This window comes from Erpetoichthys calabaricus, chromosome 1 (assembly GCF_900747795.2).
Source record: "Erpetoichthys calabaricus chromosome 1, fErpCal1.3, whole genome shotgun sequence".
Lineage (NCBI taxonomy): Eukaryota > Metazoa > Chordata > Cladistia > Polypteriformes > Polypteridae > Erpetoichthys > Erpetoichthys calabaricus.
The window spans coordinates 188668819-188695244 of NC_041394.2; the positions used below are offsets into that span (position 1 = coordinate 188668819).

The 26426-nt window shown below is 37.9% G+C and overlaps 1 protein-coding gene across 10 annotated transcripts in view; it reads left to right on the plus strand.

Moving 5' to 3' along the window:
• mical3a (microtubule associated monooxygenase, calponin and LIM domain containing 3a) overlaps window positions 1–26426 on the plus strand; it is a 431263-nt gene that overhangs the window by 233208 nt on the left and 171629 nt on the right. For all 10 annotated transcript variants that reach the window (XM_051922884.1, XM_051922886.1, XM_051922891.1 and 7 more), the window contains exons 9-14: window positions 292–392; window positions 986–1243; window positions 5334–5449; window positions 12451–12577; window positions 13189–13282; window positions 25098–25245. In XM_051922884.1, the coding sequence (XP_051778844.1) occupies window positions 292–392; window positions 986–1243; window positions 5334–5449; window positions 12451–12577; window positions 13189–13282; window positions 25098–25245 (844 nt within the window). The remainder of the gene's footprint in view (window positions 1–291; window positions 393–985; window positions 1244–5333; window positions 5450–12450; window positions 12578–13188; window positions 13283–25097; window positions 25246–26426) is intronic.

Here is a 26426-nt window from a genome sequence, read left to right on the forward strand (position 1 = left end):
CGTTGCGTAGTGATGATGGATTTGTTGTTTTTAAAGAGTGCTTTGACAGCGAAAGCATGGTGAGCACCAGACCAAGGCATGTTGCCGACTGAAAACTACAAGGGATTGCCTATTAAAGTCTCCCCCCCCCCCCCAACCTATTCGCCTGCCTCTATCTTGCACTTTGATTTGATAAATGTGGTACTTCATTTTGGCCCACCCTGTACTTTTCTACTACACATAAAGTTTTGGCTACAATATGGTTTGTTGTCAGTGCAGCAGACTAACCAGTGTGTTTTTCTTTATTGTCAGGCATTGATTTGGAAAACATTGTCTACTATAAAGATGACACACACTATTTTGTGATGACTGCAAAAAAACAAAGCTTACTGGAGAAAGGAGTGATACTGCACGTGAGCATTAAAAGTATTTTATGCCCATTGTACTTGATGTGAATGTATATAGAGATATTGAAACCATGGTCATGGAGTTAATAATGCTGCTGTTTGATTAATATTTATTGTATCTTATGTCTGCTTACACTTTAGAATTTGATGCATTTCAATATTTCAGAATTTATTATGCAAGTATTAATCTATGTTTTCCATTAGAGTATACAATAATACATATAATAGCTATCATTATATGATGTATTTCTAGAGATACATATTCTTAATGTATTCATTATATAATAACAGATTTTGGTTGAAAACTTGAAATAATAAATGTTCTTCAGATAGAGAAAATAACTAGCATATATCTTGGTGTTTGCTTTGTAAAAGACTTCCTAGTAAAGGCTTCTTGTATCAGCTGAATTATGTAAATGGTTCTTTTCAGTGTAAATTCAACACTAAAAACTACTACTCTTTCTTGTTTATGGCATAAATATTCAGAAATTGTTTTTTCAATCTAATGCATTATTTTTTTACTAATTATAAAATATTTTAGCAAATGTTAATATTTTATTATAACTATTTTTTTTTCTGTGGGGATTTCTCCATGACAGGACTTTGCTGACACTGAGTTGTTACTTTCTCGTGCAAATGTTGATCAAGAAGCACTTTTGAACTATGCCTGTGAAGCTGCTGACTTTTCTACCAACCATCAGCTCCCCAAGCTTGAGTTTGCAATTAACCATTATGGACAACCTGATGTGGCCATGTTTGACTTCACATGCATGTATGCTTCAGAAAATGCGGCCTTGGTACGAGAGAGGAATGGCCATCGGCTTCTTGTTGCCCTTGTTGGGGACAGTTTGCTGGAGGCAAGTTTACCTATGTGTATATAAATGTTCATATATTTGGTACCTGATTCAAGCAGTTCATTCAGTTATTTGTTTTTTTGAAGTAGTAAACAAACTGAAATACTAATTAAAAATGTTTTTTAATTCAGAAAAAATAATTAAATTTTCAGTACTTTTTTTTTTCTTGCTTTCCTTGCCTATCCACCCCCATTTCACCATCTCATATATTTTATCATCTATTTATGTGTTACTTAGAAGTCTGTTTTTATTACCTGATAATGTTTTATTCGCAGCCTTCCATTATTGTCTGTGTTGTGTGCTCTGTTTTCATGGCTATAGAAATCTTAAATCTGTAAGGATAATCTCTGTAAAATTAAACTATCTTTGCCTTGCAACAATTGCTGTTCATCAGTTGCACAGATAATAGACACCAAGCTTCTTACCCTTTAGTCATTGTCCATTGTCACTCATAAGTTAATTTGCTATGCTACAAATAATTTAAAGCAGCTTTCACACTTGTATTCTTGTGAAGTAGGTGAACTGATAAAGAAGGGGCCAAGCATCTGAATTGCCCTTTTTGTTAGAAATGATAATTTCTGTATAACTCCTGCTGATATGAACAGGATCCTTTGTTGGACAGAAATGTGAGCTGCTCATTGACTTATTATAAAACATCTGCATCAATCATTTGCTTCTGACTGATCTTAGTTCTGGAACTAAAGAAGTATACAAGTAAAAGCCATCAAAGAGTAGGTGACAATTAGCCTCATCAGTCATCGGCTAGTTAGCATTTAAGTATTATTGACCATCTGTTTGTTCAGTGCTCATCGGAACTTACAACCAAAACAAAAATGAATTAAAAGAAAAGTCGTAAACGTCACACAGCACTTGGAGTATGCGATATGTATTGGCTGTGATAATTTCTTAATTGTTGTTTTAACAATGTGCGATCTGAAATGATTGAGTATGTCACTCACTTTACAAAAAACAATCAAAAACACACCTCTCTGTCTATGTTCCCTCCCAGTGTTCATTGTGTTAGCTGTGATAGGAGAGTTTGAGCACTTTATTGATTTTTGTTTTAACATTTCAGCCTGTTAATAATAAACATTAACAGATACAAGGTGTTCAGTGTGGTGATATGCACAAAGCACAACATCATAAGTCATAATGCAGAAGCTTTGGAGGTTAACCGGATTCAAAGCCAGAGCACAGCAGTACAATGTGATAACTTAAAATCACACGTGATTGCATTTGCTTTCTTTCTTTCCTACCTCATACTGCTTGATCCTTCATTTTTGTGTTGAGATCAATTGCGTTTTTTTCCTGTAATTGTAAGACAAATGTAACTGAACACTGTCGAAACTGCTGCAGGTAAAAAGCTGAGATCGAGATGTATGAGTCACGGCATATGTCGTTCATCTATAAAATGCAATTTAAGTGAAATGAATTTAGTAAAGAGCCCTGTAGGTGTAAACAAAAAGTCACTTCAGACAAATTATTAATCCGTTCAAACAAATTCCGTAATTCATTTGAACGGATTGTTTTATTTTCCATATGAAGCATATGCCTATTGGGTGTGTTTTATATCACAAGCTGTCTTGGTTTGGGGTCCTCCATTCCAAAGCACTTTTTGTTTTCTTTCATTATTTAAAACACTTGCACAAATCCCCGGCTCCATCTTGCCCCTGTGGCTGCTGAAGTTGGAGCAGGTGATGACACAATGGAGGGAGCAAAAAAGAAAAAGTCCTTTGGTGGCTATTTCAAAAGAAGACAGGAATTCAGAGAAGACGAGTCTCTGCACACTGCCATTGAAAAAAAGATTAAAAGCTGCTTGATGATACCTGAGGTGGACGGTGATGTAAATCCACTGGAGCAGTGGAAAACACAAGAAGTACATTTCCCCAATTTGGGGAAACTTGCAAAAAAGTACCTGTGTCAAGCAGCCCTTCTGTGAGAGGGCTTTCGGCCCTAGAGGAAATGTTGTAACTGCTCTGAAGCCAGATGCTGTGGACAGACTGGTGTTTCTGTAACACAACTTGTTTTCTCAGTAGAATTTTATAATTGTCTTATGTTTTTCTGATATCTTCATGCAATTTTGGGCAGAACTTGAAGTTAGTAATTTGTTTAAAAATGTTATGGATTTTTGTTTTTGCTCATAGGCTACACAATTCACCTTACAGGAGAACAGTTTGTTTATCCAGACTATAATGTTCATGCCTTATAGTGCAATTATGATTAATATTTTATTCCCTTTGGATTCATATTTTGTTTATATTAAGGGTAAGTGTCTCTCTAAAATGTTCTAATTATAATAGTTTTGTTGGGCTTAGTGCAATTTTTTGTGTAAATCCTGTAGGCCACTTTGAAATGGTTTACTCACACTTGCACTGTTTGATCTTAGTAATACTTTGACTGGTGATTGTAATGTTTTTGTTATTTTACTTCAGTTTTAAGTAAATAAGACCCGTTTTCCTTAAGTGTTATTTCCATTAATCTCATTAGTAATGTACAATTGATATTCTATTAATAAGACCAAGCTAGATTAATAAGACTTTTACAACCATATTTTTAAAAGAAGCCAACTATTGTCTAATTATCATTATTATCATCATCAAAGTCTCAGAAAATTTCAAGAGTTCATTTTTTGTACTATCCCACTTAAAATTCTTAAGTCTCTTTTGGATAAATTTTACTATCCTTGTTTGAATCACATAGTACATGCCTATGTTAGTATAGTTAAGTGATCAGCCAGCATAATAAAATTGGCTTATTTTCTATACAAAATAATTCTTTAACTAGAATAAGCCTTAAAAATCCTAGCTGATGCACCAGTATTTGGTAGAATACACTGACAGTTGTAAATAAATCTCCATTTTAGTAACTTAAGCATCATCCTTACTCACTTTGTTATAGCTTATATTTTTGTAACTGTATACACATTATTAATACTTTAGAAGGGTTATTTGAGAGAGTCGTTTTGTCATGCTTTTTGGAAGTATGCTTTCATTGAAAGAAAGCTTATATACTAGTATAGCTTGACACACAAATATGGATTTAAAACATATGGTTATTTAGGGTGTGCATGATAAGTTGAAAATCCTATCAGCATCAAATGATGATTAAGTAAAAAAATAAAATTTTAACTTTTAAATCAGATGCCAGAATTATATTATTACAAATATATGCTGCAGAAACTGACATGGGTAATGCTGTCTGTGTGGTTACTTTTCACTGTGAATTTCAGGGATAACAAAACAGAAGTATGCAACCCTTGCTCCGGTTTGCACAGTGCCTTAAAATATTACTATCCAAGTTTAATTAGTCATCTAATTGGAATACTGTCTAGTCAAGTACATGGTCTACCTCAAAAGAAACCACTTTGTCTGCATTCCATGTTGCTGCTTCTTTATCAGTTAAAAATGTTATTTGAGAACCTTCCAGTCAAACTAACCTAGCAAAATTTGCTGTTCTGATATTTTAGGCTGAACTACAAAATGTTTCCAATTAAGATAATTAACTAATAGAATGAGAGTTAGTATTAAATTTGTATTTTTGGATAGTTTTAGAAAATAAGATAACTGCCAAAAGCCAAGAATGTTTAAAAGAACTCAAAAGTTTACTTATGAATATGTACAGAATCATAGTTGCAATTTGTTTGTAAAAAAAAAAAATGCATAAAAAATAAATATTGATTTCAGAATGGCAGAAGTATGTCACAGGAAAAAAATGATTATTGTTATTGCCCTAGATTTAGCATATTGGGTTATCTGGTGGTTATTCACAGCATTCCATAAGTAGATTTAGCCTGCATCCCAAAAGTAAGGATGTTTGTTCAACTGGCAGCTCTAAGTGTCGATGTAAGTATATGTGTACCTAACAATAAACCAATATTTCATCCAGAGTTTGTCACTGTTTGGATTTGACATTGTAAGCTCTAGCACCCCACATTGCTGTAATGCAGTTTACATTTTGGATAGATGAAGGAAGTTTCATTTATTGGCTTATTAAAGAACAAAGTTAATTTATTTAACAAAAATATATATTAATAATGTATTACTGCACATTTATGACTAAGTTTTCGCTTTCTTCTTATATCCTCTGTTTTTAGCCTTTTTGGCCAATGGGTACTGGTATTGCTCGTGGTTTTTTGGCAGCCATGGACTCTGCATGGATGGTGCGCAGCTGGGCACAAGGAAACTCGCCTCTAGAAGTTTTGGCAGAAAGGTACTGTCCTCTGTAAGATTGTTTCATGATATTAAATGCTTCTTTAAACAAAGCAATTTTAAATGGGATAATATTACAAATATTGTAAAGTATATAAAGAATATTGTAAATATGTTTCCTGTACAAACCGTTTAATAGTTTATTTTTCTAAGATATAAATAATTTTACATGTTTAATTTATCAGTGTTTTATTTGTATTGTGTTTAAATAATAAAAAATGAAAAGGCCAAATACAGTAGATAGATAGTTGCAACAAACCATATACTTTCTGGCATATAATTTTCACTATTTGACATGCTTTTTTCTTTTTATCTTTTTGCCTTCTAGTGAAGATATTTTTTCACACATGTAGTTGCAGCAAGTTTAAAAATAACATATTGTCACATGCTGCCCTATGCACACTGATAGATTTTTGTTCAGCATTTGGGCAGTTGCTTGCAGAGTTAAGGTCAGAGTTGGTGTGGAATAATATATGCTCGGCTTGTGTTGTATTTATGTGGGTATACAGTTGAAATCATAAGTTTTCTTACACATAAGGTGAATTCTTTAAAACTCACTTTATAACCCCTCCACAGATTTTACACTAATAAGCTATACAGTACATTTGATGTTTTGTGCAGAGCAAAAGTAATTTTTTCCAACAATGTTCACAGACAGAGCATTCATTTTTTATTGACTATATCACAATTGCAGTATGTAATGATTACCCTAGGCTCAAAGAGGGCAATGCTACATTGAGAAAAAATTGTTGTGCTCCTATTAACACATTGGACCTGGCTATTCTGCCACTTTTCCCCTCAAAGCTTAGTATTAAGCAAAGACAAAAAAAAAACCAAAAGGAAACATTAGTGGAACAACACAAGAGAATTTTTTACAAACTTAGATATATTTAAACTAAACAATTACACACCTTCACTCACTACAACAGCAAAAAAAAAAAAATAATGTCCCCTTTTACTGTCTCTCAAGCAAATCCATCCATCCATTTTCCAACCCGCTGAATCCGAACACAGGGTCACGGGGGTCTGCTGGAGCCAATCCCAGCCAACACAGGGCACAAGGCAGGAAACAATTCTGGGCAGGGTGCCAACCCACCGCAGGACACACACAAACACACCCACACACCAAGCACACACTAGGGCCAATTTAGAATCGCCAATCCACCTAACCTGCATGTCTTTGGACTGTGGGAGGAAACCGGAGCGCCCGGAGGAAACCCACGCAGACACGGGGAGAACATGCAAACTCCACGCAGGGAGGACCCGGGAATCGAACCCAGGTCCCCAGATCTCCCAACTGCGAGGCAGCAGCGCTACCCACTGCGCCACCGTGCCCTCTCAAGCAAATGCCCATCCCATAACATAGACACTCCCTTAAACACACCAAATTCCCACTTTTCGTTAGAAAGGATGGCCAGTCCCAACAAACCCCACATATATATATATATATACATAAATATACACAAAAACACTCAAGGTGACTTGAAGAAACAAAAACAAGTCCCTGTTTAGAGAGAGATGCATATATATATATATATATATATATATATATATATATATATATATATATATCCATTTTCCAACCCGCTGAATTCAAACACAGGGTCACGGGGATCTGCTGGAGCCAATCCCAGCTAACACAGGGCACAAGGCAGGAACCAATCCCGGGCAGGGTGCCAACCCACCGCAGGACACACACAAACACACCCACACACCAAGCACGCACTATGGACAATTTAGAATCGCCAATCCACCTAACCTGCATGTCTTTGGACTGTGGGAGAAACATAAGAGACAGATATATATAATTTTACACAAATTCAGTCTAAAGGGTTATTGTACATGAAAGAAGGAGAACCGTGCAAACAGGGCAATCACATTGGGAAGGACTGAGAAAAGATGGATGATGGTGCTATCCCGTAAGTTTAAAAAAAAAAAAAAAAGTCACAGATCTCACCCTCCAGAATCAGCAATCCATAGCCTAGGGACAGTGTAAAAGAAAGAAAGAAAGAAAGAGAAAGAAAGAGAAAATGCAGGTGGCCACCTCAATAACCTTGTCCCAGCGTTCAGGGCGAGTCGTTTCTACTTTTTTTTTCCCCCTCAGTTTTGATAGTGTCCGTCCTATCTCCCTTGCAATGCAAAGCAACTATTTCTTCTCCCGATCACTTCCTTCTCACCGACTTTATTAGGTGAAATGTCTTTTCGCATGACTTTAAGCATTATCTGTGGTAAGTAAAGTTAAATGGCTGAAATTCCTACCTTCTTTGGTGTATACAGATAACATTTTTCCCCCAATCTAAATACTGACTAAATTTGATTTCTGGAGGTGGCTTTTCAAACTTGACAGATCCTCCATGACTCTGATTTTCAAACTATTTAGCTCTTTCTTTCAAAGTAATGCATGGCACATTTTAATTTAAGTGCCTTTTCATTGAAGTTTAGTGAAAGTTGCTCTCCTTTCGGTCTCAGTTCTAGAATGGAATAGTGACTGATGGATGGAAAGACCAATGAAATCAACAGATTCCGACACCAGCAGCGAGGCGTACTTGCACATGTGCATGAATTGGTGCTTCTTCTTAACCAAATTTACCACTGGGAAATTTTTAATAATATCTAAAACCTATACTGTCAACTGCACACTTGCATGTACATTATGACTAGTGTGGTGAAAATCAAAATTGCAAAAAATAGTTTCATTTTTGTATTTATTTTCTTGTTTTTGTTTAGTTCTAGTTTTCAGACTTTTTTCATTTTTATTTATTTTCTGGTTAATGAAATGATTTTTTTTTTGTTAACAACAAAATTATACATTATATATTTGCTGGCCAAATTCCTTATATTGTCAATACACTATACACAACATAAAATAAATGAATAATTCCTCTTAAAAAAATGAAGATATTAAATGTGGAGAGAGAAGAGAAAACCATGAAATCATATAATTTAAAATTAATTGGAATATAATTAAGCTGCATTTACCCAAAATTATCAAAATTCTTCAGCTTCAGTATGCTTCTTGGGATTCTGGAAAAAGCCTGACGCATTTAAATGATTCCACAGACAAAATATGTTTGTTTTAAAAACCTTAGTAAAAAATTCAAAGTAAAACAGTTCACACACAAATAGAGAAAAAAATGAAATAGCCATGAAAAGAAATGTTCTTGTTTAAGAAAAGTTCTGTTTAAAGCTTATATATCTTGTTTCATTCTTTAAGTTTGTTTACAGTTGAACCATTTCTAAATGGTCAGAAAACTGTGTGCTTATCCCATATTTAAACTGTAAATCGTCAGCTATAGTTTCTTAACATTTGAAACTGATTTGCAGACTTTAGGGTAAAGAAAAAAATAGTCAGGAGTGTGCCACACACCTTTAGAAGTTCTTTGATTTATTGAAAACTAGCAAAATACCCGCGCTTCGCAGCGGAGTAGTGTGTTAAAGAGGTTATGAAAAAGAAAACGAAACATTTTAAAAATAACGTAACATGATTGTCAATGTAATTGTGTTGTCATTGTTATGAGTGTTGCTGTCTTTTATAAATATAATATACACACACACACACACACATAAACATATATATACATATACAAATATACATATATATATACATATCTACATATACACATATATATATATATATATATATATATATATATATATATATATATATATATATATATATATATATATATATATATACACATCCACATATATATACATACAGTGGTGTGAAAAACTATTTGCCCCCTTCCTGATTTCTTATTCTTTTGCATGTTTGTCACACAAAATGTTTCTGATCATCAAACACATTTAACCATTAGTCAAATATAACACAAGTAAACATAAAATGCAGTTTGTAAATGGTGGTTTTTATTATTTAGGGAGAAAAAAAAATCCATGGCCCTGTGTGAAAAAGTAATTGCCCCCTGAACCTAATAACTGGTTGGGCCACCCTTAGCAGCAATAACTGCAATCAAGCATTTGCGATAACTTGCAATGAGTCTTTTACAGCGCTCTGGAGGAATTTTGGCCCACTCATCTTTGCAAAATTGTTGTAATTCAGCTTTATTTGAGGGTTTTCTAGCATGAACCGCCTTTTTAAGGTCACGCCATAGCATCTCAATTGGATTCAGGTCAGGACTTTGACTAGGCCACTCCAAAGTCTTCATTTTGTTTTTCTTCAGCCATTCAGAGGTGGATTTGCTGGTGTGTTTTGGGTCATTGTCCTGTTGCAGCACCCAAGATCGCTTCAGCTTGAGTTGACGAACAGATGGCCGGACATTCTCCTTCAGGATTTTTTGGTAGACAGTAGAATTCATGGTTCCATCTATCACAGCAAGCCTTCCAGGTCCTGAAGCAGCAAAACAACCCCAGACCATCACACTACCACCACCATATTTTACTGTTGGTATGATGTTCTTTTTCTGAAATGCTGTGTTCCTTTTACGCCAGATGTAACGGGACATTTGCCTTCCAAAAAGTTCAACTTTTGTCTCATCAGTCCACAAGGTATTTTCCCAAAAGTCTTGGCAATCATTGAGATGTTTCTTAGCAAAATTGAGACGAGCCCTAATGTTCTTTTTGCTTAACAGTGGTTTGCGTCTTGGAAATCTGCCATGCAGGCCGTTTTTGCCCAGTCTCTTTCTTATGGTGGAGTCGTGAACACTGACCTTAATTGAGGCAAGTGAGGCCTGCAGTTCTTTAGACGTTGTCCTGGGGTCTTTTGTGACCTCTCGGATGAGTCGTCTCTGCGCTCTTGGGGTAATTTTGGTCGGCTGGCCACTCCTGGGAAGGTTCACCACTGTTCCATGTTTTTGCCATTTGTGGATAATGGCTCTCACTGTGGTTCGCTGGAGTCCCAAAGCTTTAGGAATGGCTTTATAACCTTTACCAGACTGATAGATCTCAATTACTTCTGTTCTCATTTGTTCCTGAATTTCTTTGGATCTTGGCATGATCTCTAGCTTTTGAGGTGCTTTTGGTCTACTTCTCTGTGTCAGGCAGCTCCTATTTAAGTGATTTCTTGATTGAAACAGGTGTGGCAGTAATCAGGCCTGGGGGTGGCTACGGAAATTGAACTCAGGTGTGATACACCACAGTTAGGTTATTTTTTAACAAGGGGGCAATTACTTTTTCACACAGGGCCATGTAGGTTTGGATTTTTTTTTCTCCCTAAATAATAAAAACCATCATTTAAAAACTGCATTTTGTGTTTACTTGTGATATATTTGACTAATGGTTAAATGTGTTTGATGATCAGAAACATTTTGTGTGACAAACATGCAAAAGAATAAGAAATCAGGAAGGGGGCAAATAGTTTTTCACACCACTGTATATATACACATATCAACATATATATACACATACATATACACACATACATACACACACACATACATATATACATATACACATACATACATACACATACATATATATATATATATACACACACATACATACATATACACACACACATATATTTACATATCTACATATATATACACATATATATATATATATACATATCTACATATATATATACACATATATATACATATCTACATATATATATATATATATATATATATATATATATATACACACACACATATATATACATATCTACATATATCTAGACATACATATATACATACATACATACATTGACATATGTATGTATGTATATATATATATATCAAAATACCAGCGCTTCGCAGCAGCGAAGTACTGCTTTAAAATTTTTATTAAGAAGAAAAGTAAACCTTTTTAAACTGAGGGAAAATGAATCAATAATTATTTGTTAAGGATCTCTTTGTATACCACGTTGTCAGTTCGCCCCTCCGGTTGTAATATGACCAAGCTGTGTGCTGAGCTTACTCTTGAGCATGAAATCTAACGTGGTTTGTGCCCTTCAGAGTGAAAACAGTTTGCATTCACCTTTTTAATAAAAGGCGAGCTTTTAAGCCTGAGAAAGCACCCCGTAAATGCACACGTTTAATTGCACATGTGTTAATATGTAGACTTACACAGTATTAAAAGACACTCAACAATTAACGTCATTTACCTTTGTTCCCGCGTTTGACTCGTGCTGTAAATCTCTTCCTTGTTTTCAGTTCACGTGATTACGTAAGAGGCGTGATGACGCGATACGTGACTCCGCCTCCTCCATTAGAGTATATGGACAAAAAACAGGTTCCAGTTATGACCATTACGCGTAGAATTTCTAAATGAAACCTGCCTAACTTTTGTAAGTAAGCTGTAAGGAATGAGCCTGCCAAATTTCAGCCTTCTACCTACACGGGAAGTTGGAGAATTAGTGATGAGTGAGTGAGTGAGTCAGTCAGTCAGTCAGTCAGTGAGGGCTTTGCCTTTTATTAGTATAGATGCTCAAATGGAGTATATTATACCTGTCAACAAGTAATCAAATTATAATTGCTCTCATTTGTATTGTATCAATATTCTTAAAGGTTGCGCTTGCATACGAGTCTGGCATTACAACTAATGTAGAAAGTGAACATAAAAATAATTGGGTAGAGACGGACATTTACTCAGTTAAGGTTAAGAAAGTAAGTTTTGCATATTTGCAATAAAACTGAACTGTGTAAAAAATTTCATAAATGCATTTGCCAAATTATGAGTTATCATGTAATTGGTTTCTTAAGATTCAGTATTATATGATCTGTTACCTTTAGCTGTGCACAAGAGGCATCTTCTGTCTGTAAGAAGACAGCAATACAGAAGTGGTGAGTTCTCCATCTATCAGTAAAGGGCTTATAATCTTTGCTAATTTTACAGTTGCAATACAACTAGATTAGATATAGGTTGAAATAATTAGTTTGTGTGACCAGTTCAGTTTGCTACATGGTTCATAACAAATCTTGCACTCAGTCAGACAAGCATGTAGTTTTTGCACTAAATCTATTTCCAAGCAATCCTTATTTTACAACTTTTGGCAGGTAAATAAAAATTACTTTTTAACTTAGTCTGTATTTCTTGTTTTAGGGAAAGTATTTACCGACTGCTTCCTCAGACCACTCCAGAGAATGTTAACAAAAATTTCAGCCAGTTCAGTGTTGACCCTACTACAAGATACCCAAACATCAGCCTTAACTTTTTAAGACCCAACCAGGTAGGCATCTATATCTGCTTTTTATACCAGTGTGGTGATATAAAATACACTTTTTAGCAATTGTTATTTAATTTGTATTGATCATTTCTAATGTAATGCACTTAAAAAAGTTACCATTAGAACAAATGGAAAAAAAAAAAAAAAAAACTAAATTGAGGAATAAAATATTCCAGAACTATATTTAGGAAAATATTTTGCAGTTAATTGTTTTTAAAACATTTAATTTATAATGTGTATGTGTACAGTATGAAATCATGTTAATATTCTTGAATTTGTATCTAATTTTTCAAAGTGGTGTAGTATGAAGGTACCCTAGAGTTTTGTTCAAGGGTTTTTTTTTTTTTTTTTTACCAATATTATAAAAGATATGCAGTTTCTTTCCTCTGTTCCTTTAACCTTTAAAAAATTTTTGATTGATAAATGCAGTAAATTTCATCATTCTTTCCATCCATCCTTCTGTGAACCTGTTAATTTACTTGAGGGTAATGGGGAACATATTAATATGAAATGCATATTTTTTTTAGAATTTTTTCAAGAAATAAAAAAAGGTTTTAAGTCAAGGATTTCAAATTTCATAACACATGTGCTTTTGTTTTTGTTGTTTTCTAAAGGTGAAGCACCTTATTGACACTGGTGATTCTAAAGATATTCGTGTGGAAATGGAAAATGCAGTGAATTCCCGAACACCGAAACTGTTAAGAAATGGTATGTTGACATGACCAGAGCTGGATTAAGGTTGTCTTGGGCCTCAGGCTACTCTTTGTTTGGGCCCCCTGTTGCAGAGGATATAGGCAGCCCCACTTATTCATAATGCTTTTCCAGAAAAAAAAAATGTAATGCCACGTGTAAGCACTTGCTGAAAATATTACATAGCCGAAATGCACCCACTCGGGGCGCACTAGCATAAACAAACATCTGCAGAAATACCTTGAGAACATTTTCCATAAATAGCAACTCTACAGATAAACAGTGGATCTTCAAGTTAATAACTGCTTTTAGCTTTTGTGATATTTGCCCGGACACCATCAGTCGGAGACCACATCTTTATCAAATCCATGCTTTTATTTTCTTCTCCACACAACACAAGCTCAGTCCCGCACAACAACAATGTGCCTTCAGCCCCTTTCTCCTGGGCCTTCTCTCTCCTCGTCCCTGGGCCACCTGTCTCCTCTCTCCAGGAGCTTCATCCTGCTCCCGAATCCAGCTCTCTGACAGGAGGGAGGCAGCCCCCTTTATCCTCACCCGGATGAGCTCCAGGTGTTCTACCTGACGTCACGTCCTGGTGTGGCGGAAGCATCAGGAGAGCACCCGGAAGCACTCCGGGTGACTCTGGAAGGATCGTCCTCCCTGCTCCCCTTCCGTGGGCCTCTTCTACTCCAGGGCGGTTGCCCCCTGATAGCCCGGAGGATAAATATGCCACGACCCTGTCCTTCCAGGCGTCCCGGCCGGGTCTGACCCCTAGCTGCGTACCACATTGCCCCCTCACCAGCGAAGACTTGTCGGGCTGAGCGGCCCGTCCCGCAAGGGCAGGTTCCCAACGAAGTGGGTCCTCCGGCTCGTCCAGGGCCCGGTTCTGTAATATAGAAGGAAAAGGGGGGCAGAGACGCTGCCTGGACGCGATCCCCTGGCATCCCTCTGTGCTGCGCACTGGCTGCGCTCCCCCTGCCGACCGGCACCCCGCGACTTGCCTTTTTTGCACCCTCTCCGCGGGTTCCATGCCCCTTTGGTTGGGACCCCTTGCACATCAGAGGTCCCCGCTGGCTTTGGGGCTTCCCTCTGCACCCGCAGAGACCTGTCTGTCTCCGTACGTGAGCTCACGGGCTCACGTCTCATTCTGTGGACTAACTCGGCTTCATTCCTCAGGTTCCCTCCTTTCTTCTGGGGTGCCCTGACAGTTTGAGTCTCCCTACGGGAAAGGAAGAGACCCCTCGCCGTCTGCACCCGTGTGGATCGACTTACGGCTGATGCTGGCACTAGCGGTGGTGCACTCGGACCCACAGCACTTATCAGCCGGCATCTAGGCACCACCCCTTCCAGGCGATCAGCCCTTCTCCTCGCCTCCACTGTCGGACCAGCGGCTACTCGTTCACCGGAACCGCATGATACCGGGAAACATTCGCTCGCCTTTCCTTTTATATTTACGACGCAAGTCCCACTTACTTGCGTCGCCACGAACCTCCGGCCAGAGAATCTGGCACCGCGTTCTTCCGCCCCCCGACGTGACGTGATCACCGTCCTCTTGAGCTCGACTAAATAGTCACGAAAGCCGTGCATCACCTGTAACATGGACTCGACGGTCCGAAGGGAATCCTCCGGCTCACGCCGAGTCACAGGCACAAAGGGAACGTTAGCCGGCGAAGGACTTACCGGTTGATCAGTCCTAATTGCCGGCTGCGCTCCCTGGAGCTCTCTTCCGGGTTTTCTCTGGCCCTCCCCTTGCTCGAGATGGACGTTCCTTCGTCCCACCTCTATCCAGTCATTGGCGGGCACGCAAGACACGCCGTCCAATCCCTTGCCTGTCATGGGGATGGACTTCCGGTCCGCCGCTATCTGCTGCCCTCTCCTGAGGGGCTGACGAGACCCGCTACCGCTCCTCTGCCGTGGCCTCTCGAGATGCTGCGGCCCTTCCTTTCCCTCCAGCGTCGCTGTCCCGGCCTCGCTGTGCAGATCGACACAGCCTGGCCGGCGAGACGGACCCAGGCAGCCCCCAGCTGTAATACAAACGCCGGCCTTGGCCTAGCCGACCCTCGCGAGTCGACTGTCGCCGAGCCGGGGACTTACCTCCTGGATCCCTTCTTTCGGAATACTATGCAGCCTGCCGGCCTTATCCATGGCTGTGCCGACTCCGAACCTCACGGGAACAATGATCACCGGTAAGTCCGCAGCGCTCGGGTCTCTTCTGTCGGCTCTCTTCCCCATCGGGTGGGAGACAGTGCTTTGGCGAACCTCACGCGGCCCCTGGGTGATCCGTGAGCCGTGCGTGTGCGGGCCGCTTCCATGCGGCGCGCGTGTGTGTGGTGGACTGAGGTGCCAGGCAGCTCACAAAATATTTGTAATAGGGGTTCCTTGCCTTGGAACAGGCAGGCAGCCCCACGTTGGGCGCCATTGTGGTATTTGCCCGGACACCATCAGTCAGAGACCACATCATTATCAAATCCATGCTTTTATTTTCTTCTCCACACAACACAAACTCAGTCCCGCACAACAACAATGTGCCTTCAGCCCCTTTCTCCTGGGCCTTCTCTCTCCTCGTCCCTGGGCCACCTGTCTCCTCTCTCCAGGAGCTTCATCCTGCTCCCGAATCCAGCTCTCTGACAGGAGGGAGGCAGCCCCCTTTATCCTCACCCGGATGAGCTCCAGGTGTTCTACCTGACGTCATGTCTTGGTGTGGCGGAAGCATCAGGAGAGCACCCGGACGCACTCCGGGTGACCCTGGAAGGATCGTCCTCCATGGGTGTGGCGGAAGTGAATAAGTCCTGGGTTCCATGAGGCTTGGGGTGTCCCCTGGTGGAGACCAGAGGCCCCAACGGTCTTGAGCCTCCCTGCTCCCCTTCCGTGGGCCTCTTCTACTCCAGGGCGGTTGCCCCCTCGTGGCCCGGAGGATAAATATGCCACGACCCTGTCCTTCCAGGCGTCCCGGCCGGGTCTGACCCCCAGCCGCGTACCACACTTTCTAAACCAACAGGTGCACAGATAAACAGTGGATTTTCAAGTTAATAACTGCTTTTAGCTTTCTAAACTAACAAGTGCAATATAGTACAGTATAGTACAGGACACACTATATTACTGAGGCAAAATCACACATATCAAGTAACACAAATAAGACCTATAAAAATACAATACAGTAACACAAAGGAATATCACAACAGCAGCAAAATCATATGGCAAATATACATTTTCCTACCTTTAGAAGATTTTCTTCCTTGTTTTCCTGACAGAGAAGTCCTTGATGAGGCTGGTAAAATCCAGAGATAGGTGATTCAGTCTGTTTTGGCCCATTGTGGATCTCAGTCTGTTTTAAACTATTCCCAGTTTTGAAAATGAGTGCTCCCTGCTAGCATTCAATACAGGTGAAGTCACAAATATCCAGAGTGCTATATCAACATTTGGACATATTGACTATAATTTTCTTCCTCGTATAATTTGCAGCAGCGACCTTGCTGAGATGTCCTTGTTTTCTTTAATAAATTCTCTGAATTGTCCAATTTCATCCACAAAATCTTCCTCCAGATCACTCGCATATTTCTTCTGAAGATTAGCTGCTCCAGTTCGAAGATCTTCTATAGAGATGGAAGGAATATTGTTAAAGAATCCAAACGTCTGCTCAATGTTATTGTAGGAGTGATACCTCCGATCCAGTTTGGCAATGAGTTGGTCTATGACGGCGATAAAAACTGTTGTTTTGAACTTGTCTCAGCCTGACTGCTCACAGTCAGATTCAGTGGATTCATCTGCTTGTTTTTTCCTTTTTCTGTGCCTCTCTGTGTCCACTTTGAAGTGCTGGTGACATGTTGTTTGCATCACTCTTAAAATTATCAGAATCATCTTGCAGGTCGGCTACATAATTCCTCAATGAGCTGATGAGATTAACAGTGTTGCATAAATCCAAATCAACTGCCTGCAGAGCAGTGCTAGTCTTTTAAAAGCGTTGCAGTATGCGGTGCCACATGTTACACAAAAAGGAAATCTCTAGTTTTTCCATCTTCACGTAGAGTGTCCTGGCTTCATCCCTAGCAGTAAGGTTTTGGTTCGGGTCATCCGCAAACTTTTGCAGTGACTCTTGAATTCTGGCATAGTTTTGATGCAGTGCTTTTATTGCTAGTGCGTGTGCTGACCATCTAGTGTCTGAAAGGCCTTTCAAAGTCTTTATCCTGTGGTTGTCATTAGGCTCTAAACCCACTGTAATTGTCTGCCATTGGGATGTGGACTTGGAAGAAAAATTAAAAAGTGTCTGGATGAAATTAAAAAATTCCTTCTTCTCAAGACAGCAATAATACTGTTAAGTCCCACTAAATTGAGCATGTGTGCAGCGCACAGTACCCACTCGACCAAAGGGTTGATCTGTTTGAGGCGTGCTTGCAGGCCACTGTAAACTCCTGATATGTTGCCTGTGTTATTATAACACTGGCCTCTGCAGTCACCTATATTAATGCCCATGTCTTCTAAAACACCAAGAACAGACTGGCACAGTGACTCTCCCGAATGACTTGGTAGAAACTTGGCAAAACACTCTGCGATGCAGCCGTCAGGTGACACATAGCGCATAATGAATGTGAGCTGGTCTGTGTGTGTAAAATCTGGGGCCTCATGCATAACGCTGTGCGTAGAATTCATACTAAAACATGGCGTACAGACAAAAGTGGAAATGTGTGTACACACAAAAAATTCCAGATGCATAAATCTGTGCGTATGCCAACTTCCACGTTCTTCCACTCCATAAATCCCAGTCAGCGTGAAAAGTAACACACGTGCACGCACCTGCTGAAAACTCCCCAACTCCTCCCAGAATTACGCCTCTTTGAATGTGCAAATCAATATAAATAGCCCTTAAGCTCAGTGGTTGGTATAAACATTGGTATAAACAACAAAAGGAAGTTGATCGAGTGACATAGTGTCGGAGAAACTCAAAAGCTGAAGTTCACAAAGTCGCACGGTGCCCGAAATAAAAAAGAAGTTGTGAAAAGGCGAGTCGTAGCCCACCGTCTGAGTGTCATACGAAAGCTTATTAGGGTACAGAGAAAAGAAAAAAAAAATAGGGACACAGTGGGGAAAAAAACTCAAAATTTCCACTTTAATCACATAATTTATTTCATAATTAAAGTAGAACATCATAAACTTCATCTTAAAATCGTTTAATTTACTAGTTTCTCAAATACCATTGTAACTAAAGTATCACATTAAATGCTTTGTTTTGTATATGTTCTTCTATGTGCTCTATGTGTGTGAATTACTATGTGCTTCTTAAACGGGCTTTCTCTTCCTCTGACAAGACACAGAATCCATTACATTCGTGATATTACAACTCTCTGAATAATAATAATAATTTAAAAACTTGATATCATTTTCATGATGATAGGAGTTTAAAGCATGTTATTAAACATGGGAACACAGTGGTGCAGTGATATTGACGAGCTGGCACCCCGTCAAGAGATTGTTCCTGCCTCATGCAAGATGCTTGCTGCGCCGTGCGCGACCTTTGATAAAATAATTTTTTGCAGCAGTACTGTCTCTTTCAAACGTACTAACCTCCAATTCCTGTCCTTCCTTTTCTTTCTCCAAGTACCCAATCACCACACAATCAGTTCTGTAATAGACATTAAGCCATTTGTAAGCTTAGAACGCCGATTCTTCAAAACTTTTAAGGAACATTGAAATATATTCGTAGTGCATGTTTAATTATTATATCCTTCCAGTGTCGCGCCAGCCCCAGCAAGAATACAGTGCGAGGCAGGAACAATCCCTGAACGGTGCGCCAGCTCCTTGCTAGTGCTGCTACACCATGTCCTCACATGTTTAATTATTAACAATATAGATTATTTAAATGATGTTAACATTTTATTTGTATAATGTAATAAACATATTTTGCTGCATTTCATCTTAAAATGATATCGTCATCATATGTAAATACGCGCTAAAGTGGCTCAGGTTTTGCAATATTATAACTGTATAGCAAGTTTACAGTGAGGTAATTGTTCTTTTACTGTAAGTACAAACAGTTCTACAAGGAGCACTTGATGGATTGATTAATTGCGTTTATAGTTCTTGGGATAAAGCGGTTTCTGAACCGCGAGGTCAGTACAGGAAAGGCTCTGAAGCGTTTGCCGTATGGGAGCAGTTCAAATAGACAGCATGGCTGAGGCAGCGTGTGCTAGATGCTGTATACCGATAATTCCCTTTCCAATCAGCTGCTGTAGAGCTGTGATTCCACACTCAGATACAGTGATATAAATATGCTGAGTGGTGCAGTGTGAATAATATGGAAACAGATGATCCGCTGTGGCAAACCCCTTAACAGGAACAGCTGAAAGAAGAAGAAGAAGGTGCAGTGAGAGTAACAACGCTAAAGCAGCTATGGTATTTGGAATAGTTTGGCCATTCTGTGGACCGTTATATTGTTACAGGTTAATTACAATCGGATGCCTTAAACTAATAAACAATATGCTGTTAATTTCAGTGTATTTGATAAAGCCGTCAGGGATGTGGATCTAGTTGTGTTTCAGGTGGTGGAACTGTCGGTCCCTCTGTCTCAGGCTCTTTATCTGAGTGAGGTGGTTGTAAGGCAAGATCACTGTAACCTTGGCCGATGTCTTAGTCAAAGCTACAGCTAGCTGTGGCTACAGCTAAGGGTCCAGTGGCAGTTGCTTCAGTGTCAGCATTAGATGATAGCTGGCAGTCCTGCTGTGGATCAGCAGTTTGTTGTTGACTGGATGAAGATTTGGCAGCCTTAAAATATCCAGTCAATCTAGGGATTTTCTTTAGCAGTTCTTGGTTACGCTGTTCTTTCAGTCATTGTGCTTTTCGTTTATATGCTCCGCTATCATATTTTCTTTTGGGCATTTTGTCGATATGCTGTCCAGTTACTCAGAATAACACAGTGGTGTGGTATAAAATCAACTGGGTCATGTCTACCCAATAAGCTGTTTAAATTTTAAAATGTTTTTTATTGGCCAATGGGCGTTAGGGAGGTGGTTTTCTTTTAAGTAAATTTAAAAAAATAATTAAAAAATAGTTTGGCCAATCCCAGGCCTCTGCACATGTTGGGCCCCTTGGCTGCAACCTAGGCTAACCTGTCCATTAATCTGTGTCTGGACATGACACTTGCATTTGCTATATCACTGCAGTTAGTTTTTCTGCTTCTTAAATAGTTGACCATTTGAAGTATAGTTTTGAAAATGAATTAGGTTTCTTCTGATTTTTACCATACGATAACTAGTTCCACTTTGTTTTGAAACACATATTGCAAAAGTGAAGGTTGATTTTTGTAATACAGTATGGCTGGTGTTAGTTTTGCAGATCCCCTACATGCATGGCAAATTACTATTGTTGTTTATATATTATTATTTCATTGTAAACTATGTGCTGTTACAAATTTAAAACAACTTCAAACAAGATTTGAAGAAAATTATCAAGTAAAGCATCTCACAAAATGTTTGATTATCAAGAAAACTCTCTAAATATTCTAGTATTTCCTTTATTTCCCTTCTTTTTTCATTGACTTGTCAAATATGTTGTTGGAATCCTTTGGAAAGGCGTAGTAAGGTGAGACTGTGGAGTTGCTGAAAACTAAACAAAAGGAGAGACTGAAAAATTGTTCATTTTACTAGACTTCATATATATAAATATTTATATATACTGTATATATATATATATATATATATATATATATATATATATATATATATATATATATATCTATATTACTAAACGAAGGTTGTATATATGCACGAATGCCAGACACACCGAAGCGCACACGCACTGCGCCTCAGCGCCCCAGAGTCAAACACAGCAGCTTCCCAGACTCAGTAGGTGGTGCCCAAACAACACAACACAACCTGTAAACTAAACTTCAGGTCACAATACAACCGCTGCCCGAACACACACACCTCCGTATATAAAACCTTCGTTTAGTAATGTTTATGAAGGTTGTATATATGCACGGATGCCAGACGCAACCTGTGCCAAAAGCACACGCGCACTCGCAAAGCGCCTCAACGCCCCAGAGTCAAACCCAGCGGCTTCCCAGAGTCAGTAAGTGGCGCCCAAACAACACAACACAACCTGTAAACTAAACTTGAGGTAAAGCGTGCATGCCAGCAAGTTGCCATAGTGACATATTTAAACATAGACATAGAATAACGACACCTCATGACCAGCAGAATCATACGTCAACGTCGCCGCCATATTGTGAGTGGCACTACTGTGGAGTGAAGTAATGTGCTGCTTGGAATTGTACAAACCGCTGTACGCTCCAAACCAGATCCCGGGGGATTTCATTTCATAGGTAAGGCTGAACAATTGTTTTGGTTATATTTGGCCATTGGAAAATCCCTTTTTATAATCTTTACTTTAGCTAAGCTAGCAAAGCTATGTATTTATGTGCTCAAGTGAGCCTCCAAACAACGTTTTGGCTAAACATATTTAGTCACTTAACTATGTAGATTGTTGTTAGCTGTTAACATTTCTCAAACTTGATGATGTTTTTTCTCAAGGAGCACATTGAGGAAACACAGTTTGAAATTGACAACCATCATTTTATGCTCATGTCTTTAGTTGTGTCTGTCTTCCACAAACTAAGGCTGCACCATATTGCCAGACTGAATACTCTCAAATTACAGGATCTGAGTGAGCGAGACGTAATAAGTCTGTAGGAGATCAGTGAGGTTGTGGAGAGCTTTAAATGTTAAGAGCGGTATTTAGTATTGTATTCTGTTATTAACAGGGAGCCAGTGAAGTTGAGAGAGAATAGGTGTAATACTGTATGTTCAGTGGATTTAGAACAGCAGGTTACTATCCTGGCAGCAGAATTTTGAAGAAGTTGTAAGCGATGGATGAGTTTTTGTGGCATGCCAGATAGAGTAGCGTTACAGTAATCTATACGTGAGGTGACTCGGGCATTACCCAGTACTTCAGTACTGTGTTGCGTAAGAACAGGACAAAGTCTGGAAATGTTTCGAAGATAGAAGAATGCAGTCCCCGAAATGTTACTTATATGGGAGGAATTATTTAATAATAATAATTATAATTATTATTATGTAATAATTGCCGTTATTAGTGTATAAATGGATATAAATAATTGCATTTAAAGCAATTCGCCAAAAAACAGTATGTAAACGATACTGTTTTAAACGTTATTGTTTTTTCATCAGAAAACCCGGTTTCCACGTCTGCCTGTATTAGTTTAAATGGCACTTTTGCCACTCGCAATAAGGCTGACGTGCTGACATATCGTGTTGACTGGGAAACACAGTGAATGCGCCGTCTATCTATATACAGTGCATCCGGAAAGTATTCACAGCACATAAATTTGCAATAAATTTGCAAAAATCTCAAGTAAACTTTTTTCACGTCATTATGGGGTGTTGTGTAAAATTCTGAGGAAAAAAATTAATTTAATCCATTTTGGAATAAGGCTGTAACATAACAAAATGTGGAAAAAGTGATGCACTGTGAATACTTTCCGGATGTACTATAACTCTTTATTGAATTAATACGTTTAAGCAGAAGTTGATTCCTTATACACATTACTTTGAGTAGGTATGCCTTCACTGGGGACTAGTTATCCTTGTTTTTTTGTATCATGATCTTTGAATTTTGCTCTTGCGTTTGCTCTAGACAAAGTGATATACAGCATGCTTGGCCATGTGTAAAAACTAGCAAAGCTAAATAAACCCCAAATTTATTTATAGTAATGCTGAGCAGGTGGAGGAAGTGGCACATGTGTGTTCATGTCAAAAGGTAGTGCTAACATTGCAGTAACACAATTATAAACATACACACTCACATCTGCATCAACCTTAAAATTTATATTCTCTATGTAGGTTGTCCAAATTGGAATTGTGGTGTGTGTTTATTACTATGTATGTATTTAATATATTTATTTCTGCATGTTGCATAGCTTTATACTGTAAGCTGCTTGGAAATATAAACTTGAGATTCAATTTTGTGAAATCTAGAGTGTCATCTGTAAACTGTACATAGGTATACAGAAAATGATGTATTTTTGAGTGTTCATTTTATTTGTTTATATATTGTACAGGATATACTCTACTGTACTCCTATAGATGTTAGTATTTAGAGATGGGAAAATCTACAGTTTCCTGAAATGTCTGGGGATGTAGGGTCATGCGTGAGCTTTGTTAACAATATATGAAAAGTGTTTTATCCCATATTTTGGAGTTACAGTAACTTAGAGTTTTAAAGTGACTCACCCTTCTCCAGAGCATCCCTTCCAGTGTAGATAAGATTCTGGTCCCATTTCTGCATCCTATAGTCTATAACCAGTTCTTTGCTAACATTAACCCTGCTGCTATTGTTAGCAGGTAGATCTCTTCTCTGTAGGCCATTTTGCCATTGTTGGTGTGCAGACCTATGATGGTGGTATTCATAAGCAACTTTAATGATTCAGGTAGAGATGTGTTTAGCAACATCTCGGATGCTGCCTTAAATTTCAATTGGTTATTCAGGTTGTGACATCTCTAAAATAAGATACAAGAGTGTATCAGACATGTACCAATACTGGGTGTTAAATTGTATAATAATGTTTGTAGAAATGGTCTAGGCCTGGCATAGAATATTGATGAAAAAGCCCACTTAGAATGTTTGAGATAAGAAATAATTTTGTACCTTTCTTCCCTACACACAGTTTTCCCAGAGTAATGAAAAAATAGATAGTTATATTAGTCTCAATAATACTTAGGTCAAAAACTTGTAGTGGTAAAATGTTGCATTCTGTAGTGGCCAGAAATATTAAAAGAAAAAGAAATATATAATAGCATCATAAATTATATACTCAACTGCATTAGTAGTTTAAAGAATATGTCTCTTCAGATGTGCTTTGTTTTTTTGCAATGGACATGAAAATATTTACATGGGTAGCTACCCCACAGTTTTATTGCAGAAATATGAAAGTAAGGAACATAGCAGCCTAAAACGTGCTATCCATCTCCAACTAGGCTAGTAAACAATAAAATATTACAAATAAAAGTCAGTTGTGTGCTTTCTAAAAGCTGCTGGTATAATTTGGTAATGTTAGCTGTCGGATTGTTTTGAGGAAATTTGTAGCTAAATTGTGGTACCTTGTGTTTTTCTTTTTTTATTGTGTTTAATATTATATACTTTATTTTATGATTGTTTTGAATTTTTTGACAAAATTACTTTGTGTATAGTAGAGTATAATAACTATTGTGCAGTAGCATTGATAGGTTATAATCAACAGCCTGTGGGTGGTAAAAAGCTAAAATTATAGTTACGTTAAAGAATATGTAAAAAGATTGAAATAGATCAGTTTAAACTTTAATGTTCTGGCATCTGTAAAGAATAAAGCAGTGGAACACACATTCCCAAAATGTAAACTGTTTCTATTACCACATTTTAATTTAGAGGTACCACTTAAATTATTTTTAGCATTTTTAAATAGTGTTTTTTTTTTCCCCGCAGTTAAGCTGAGGGAAAAGATGCATAGATTTAAATGGAATATTACAGGTTTTTAAGTTGTTTGATTTATCAAAATGTTTAGACAGTTTAGTTCCTGCTTTGAAATGTTAGTGTAGAGGAGGTAAACCTTATATTTTATGAGGATTTTTAAGTCAAAAGCTGAATCAACAGTTACTGTTGAAAACTATAATATTTGGGTGAGTAATTCATTTGTCAAATCTATGTCTACAAAATTTCTTTGTTGGTTCTTAAGAACAGTGCACAGCTCTGCACTCTTGCAGTGTTATCTATATTCCATGCATATCTAGTAATTGTAACATTTTAAGTATTACTTTTATTTTTACACTCCTTCATTTAACTTTTTCAGAATCTGTAGCTCGTTCCAGCAAACTGTTAAACTGGTGCCAACGACAAACAGAGGGATACAGGAGTGTGAATGTAACTGATCTTACAATGTCCTGGAAAAGTGGACTTGCATTATGTGCAATCATACACCGTTACCGTCCAGACCTCATGTAAGTAGCCTTTTCTGCTTGGGATTTCTGCATAGTCTGGTAATGTTAATTGTACAAAGTAATGCAAAGACATGCGATTCAAAACTTCAAAAAACGTTATTAACTGGGCTTGCGGTTTAAAAACCAGGTGGTCATTTATTTAATGAAAGAAGCTGAAAATACTGTTTAAGCCCACCAGTGCTGCAAGTTTCAGAAATTTGAAACTCGGAAAGGAAATTTATTTTAGTTTGTTGTTTTAAGTGCACAGAAGAAGTAAAGTTCCCATCTAATGTGAAAGATTTCAAAATGAACTGTTGATCAGCAAAAGAGTAATGAATCAGTTTATTTACTACAGTTAGGCATTGTAAAAGCAAATTAAAATTAAGCTGCTATGAATCACCGTACTAGTTGAAGGGTCAAAGAACTTTACATGTTCACATAATGAAAGCATTCAGTTTGTTGTTAAATTTTTGTTACTTATTTTGTTGTGTTCACAAAAGTAGTGAAATAGTCATCTTTCTTTTGTTCTTGTTTGCATAAGAGTCCATATTTGTAGTGTTCAGGAGTACAAGCCAAATACACAAGGAACAGTGCTTTTATTTTTTTGAGAACAGCAGAGATTTAGTAGATTCTTCTATAAAGCACACAATAAGAAAACACTCAAATACATAGTGGTATTTGATACACAAATTATTTTATCCTCCAGTGTGTTAATAGAGAAAAAGCAGTCTCTTAGGAAGAAACATAGAAACAAAGTCCATAACCAGAATTTGGTTTTCTGTAAGAGATTGTTTGCTTAAGCATTACGTCTCTTTCAGTGGTCATCATTTGGTAGTTATATAAATTTATTGTCTGAGCAGCCATCTGTTCCCGCCCATGATATGATAACATATACTGTATGTAAATAGCATAAAACATGTATTGTATTTAAATAACAATAACATAATATATATGAATGTCAGCAACACATAATTAATAAAGCACTCTGCTACACATTCTGCTTACAGTATTCTTCAGCTTTTTACTGTCTTTCTTCTTAGGAATTTAAAAACATGTAATCTTTTTTTGTGCCGAAGATTGTACTCATCTCATAATTTGTTATACTTCCTCCTTTACAAAGGTTCTTTTCGGGTAGTGGCATTGAAAATGGGAGCTTCTTAGAAAATATTAATAGTGTGTATATCCTCTTTGAGGTGGTTGTG